Source organism: Anarrhichthys ocellatus, unplaced genomic scaffold (assembly GCF_004355925.1).
Source record: "Anarrhichthys ocellatus isolate YVR2014 unplaced genomic scaffold, GSC_Weel_1.0 scaffold2251, whole genome shotgun sequence".
NCBI lineage: Eukaryota > Metazoa > Chordata > Actinopteri > Perciformes > Anarhichadidae > Anarrhichthys > Anarrhichthys ocellatus.
The window spans coordinates 1-2141 of NW_022282225.1; the positions used below are offsets into that span (position 1 = coordinate 1).

Here is a 2141-nt window from a genome sequence, read left to right on the forward strand (position 1 = left end):
ACCATGGCCTCAGATTTGGAGGTGCTAACTCTCATCCCCGCCGCTTCACACTCGGCTGCAAACCGCCCCAGTGAATGCTGGAGGTCACGATCCGAGGAGGCTAACAGGACCACATCATCTGCAAACAGCAGAGAGGCGATCCCGAGACCCCCGAACCTGACGTTCTCCACCCCCCGGCTGCGCCTAGATATCCTGTCCATGAAAGTCACGAACAGGACCGGAGACAAAGGGCAGCCCTGGCGGAGGCCAACACCCACCGGGAACGTGTCTGACGTATTACAGAGAATGCGGACACAGCTCTACTGCAGTCGTACAGAGACCGGATCGCCCGTTGTAACGGGTCCGGCACCCCGTACTCCCGCAGCACCCCCCACAAGACCCCCCAAGGGACCCGGTCGAAAGCCTTCTCCAAGTCCACAAAGCACATGTAGACTGGTTGGGCAAACTCCCAGAACCCCTCCAGTAGTCTTGCGAGGGTAAAGAGCTGGTCCACTGTTCCACGGCCGGGACGGAATCCGCACTGCTCCTCTTGAATCTGAGGTTCGACAAGCGGTCGGAGCCTCCTTTCCAGCACCCTGGCATAAGCCTTCCCCGGGAGGCCGAGTAGTGTGATACCCCGGTAATTCGAGCACACTCTCCGGTCCCCCTTTTTGAAGATGGGAACCACCACCCCGGTCTGCCAGTCCATGGGCACTGATCCCGACCCCCATGCGACATTTAAGAGGCGTGTCAGCCAGGACAGCCCAACCGTGTCCAGTATCTATATAATATGTCAATGTACATTTATCATTGGTTATTTATATATAAATACTTTTATAATAATAAGACATTCTTAGTAATGTTTTATAAAATGTTGTGTTTCATTGATAGATGTTTTTAATATTTTACATATTTTATGACAAACAATATTTTCGTCTTTTTTTTATCATTTATTCGTGTTTCTGTTATGAAGTATTTTCACCTGAGCCTTAGTGATGGAGTACATGACGGCAACGGCGCTGAACGGAGTCAGGTGGTAACATCGGGCGTGGTAGTTCACCTGAGACCAACAGCCAATCAGAGGGCAGCATTATTATTAATATGAACTAAATATGTTGCAAGAATTACATTTAAATCATAAATACATCATTTTAATTATGCATTTATGTTTAAAGTTTGTTATATTTGACAAAATATAATAATTATTATAAAATCAACATCATTTTAAATATTTTCTATCACAGCTGACTGCAGCTCCAGATAGCGATGGAGTCCAGTGACAACACGAGCTCCTTTAGTGTCACTCATGTCCTCCGGATGAGACTCAGATGTTAGTTATTGATCAGTTATTGATAAGAAGGTGAGCCGATACCTGACACTGTCTGCGGAAGACGATGCACGGATGAGCAAGGACGTTCTCAGTGAACAGACTGCAGACAGAGAGACAGACAGACACAGAGAGAGACAGATTTAATTTGAGACATTTATTCTGAAATTTATTTATTTATTTTTAATTTGAATACAGAGGTTTTTCTGTCCATCAGGCTCTACAGACACTCGTTTGGGAATGATGTCATGATGATTGACAGCTCTGTCAGAAAGTAACATTTATTATACGACCATTATTATTATTAATAAGAATTAATTTCCAACCTGACGAGTCCGATTCCAAATCCAGCAAATCGATTGAGCTGCTCTGCAAGAAACAACAACACATCAGCATTAATATAATACAAGAATAATAACACTTAGTAGTTCTATAATTATGAGACATAAATATACAAAAGTCAGGTTTATTCTTTAAAAAAGGATTACAAAAAAAAAAAAATCATAGAACTCATAAATCAAAAACAATAATAATGATTTTAAAAGACACTCTCATCTTAATCAAAATATCCATGTACTTCACATAACAGGCTAATTAGCCTGCTCCCTGACAATCAACTAGCATGCTGCATTGAGTTCCCATTCTGTCGTTAGCCTGCAAGCTAACCACCATTTAGTGTGAATTAGCCCCTTAACATCGTTCACTTCCTATAGGATTAGCCTGCAAGCTAACTACCCGCTAATATTATGTATTCGCATCTTTAGCCTTCAGTGTTTATTGTTGACATGTTAGCCTGTTAGTTCGCTTCTTATCGGACAGACCTCCCGTTAGATAT

General features: G+C 42.9%; 1 protein-coding gene across 1 annotated transcript in view; it reads right to left on the reverse strand.

Annotated features, from left to right (window-relative positions):
• Positions 1–675: 675 nt before the first annotated feature.
• LOC116378228 (solute carrier family 25 member 46-like) overlaps positions 676–2141 on the reverse strand; it is a 2092-nt gene continuing 626 nt past the window's right edge. The window contains exons 2-4 of the mRNA XM_031840065.1: positions 1633–1675; positions 1352–1409; positions 676–1039 (exon numbers count right to left, since the gene is read on the reverse strand). Coding sequence (XP_031695925.1) covers positions 926–1039; positions 1352–1409; positions 1633–1675 — 215 coding nt within the window. The 3' untranslated portion in view covers positions 676–925. The remainder of the gene's footprint in view (positions 1040–1351; positions 1410–1632; positions 1676–2141) is intronic.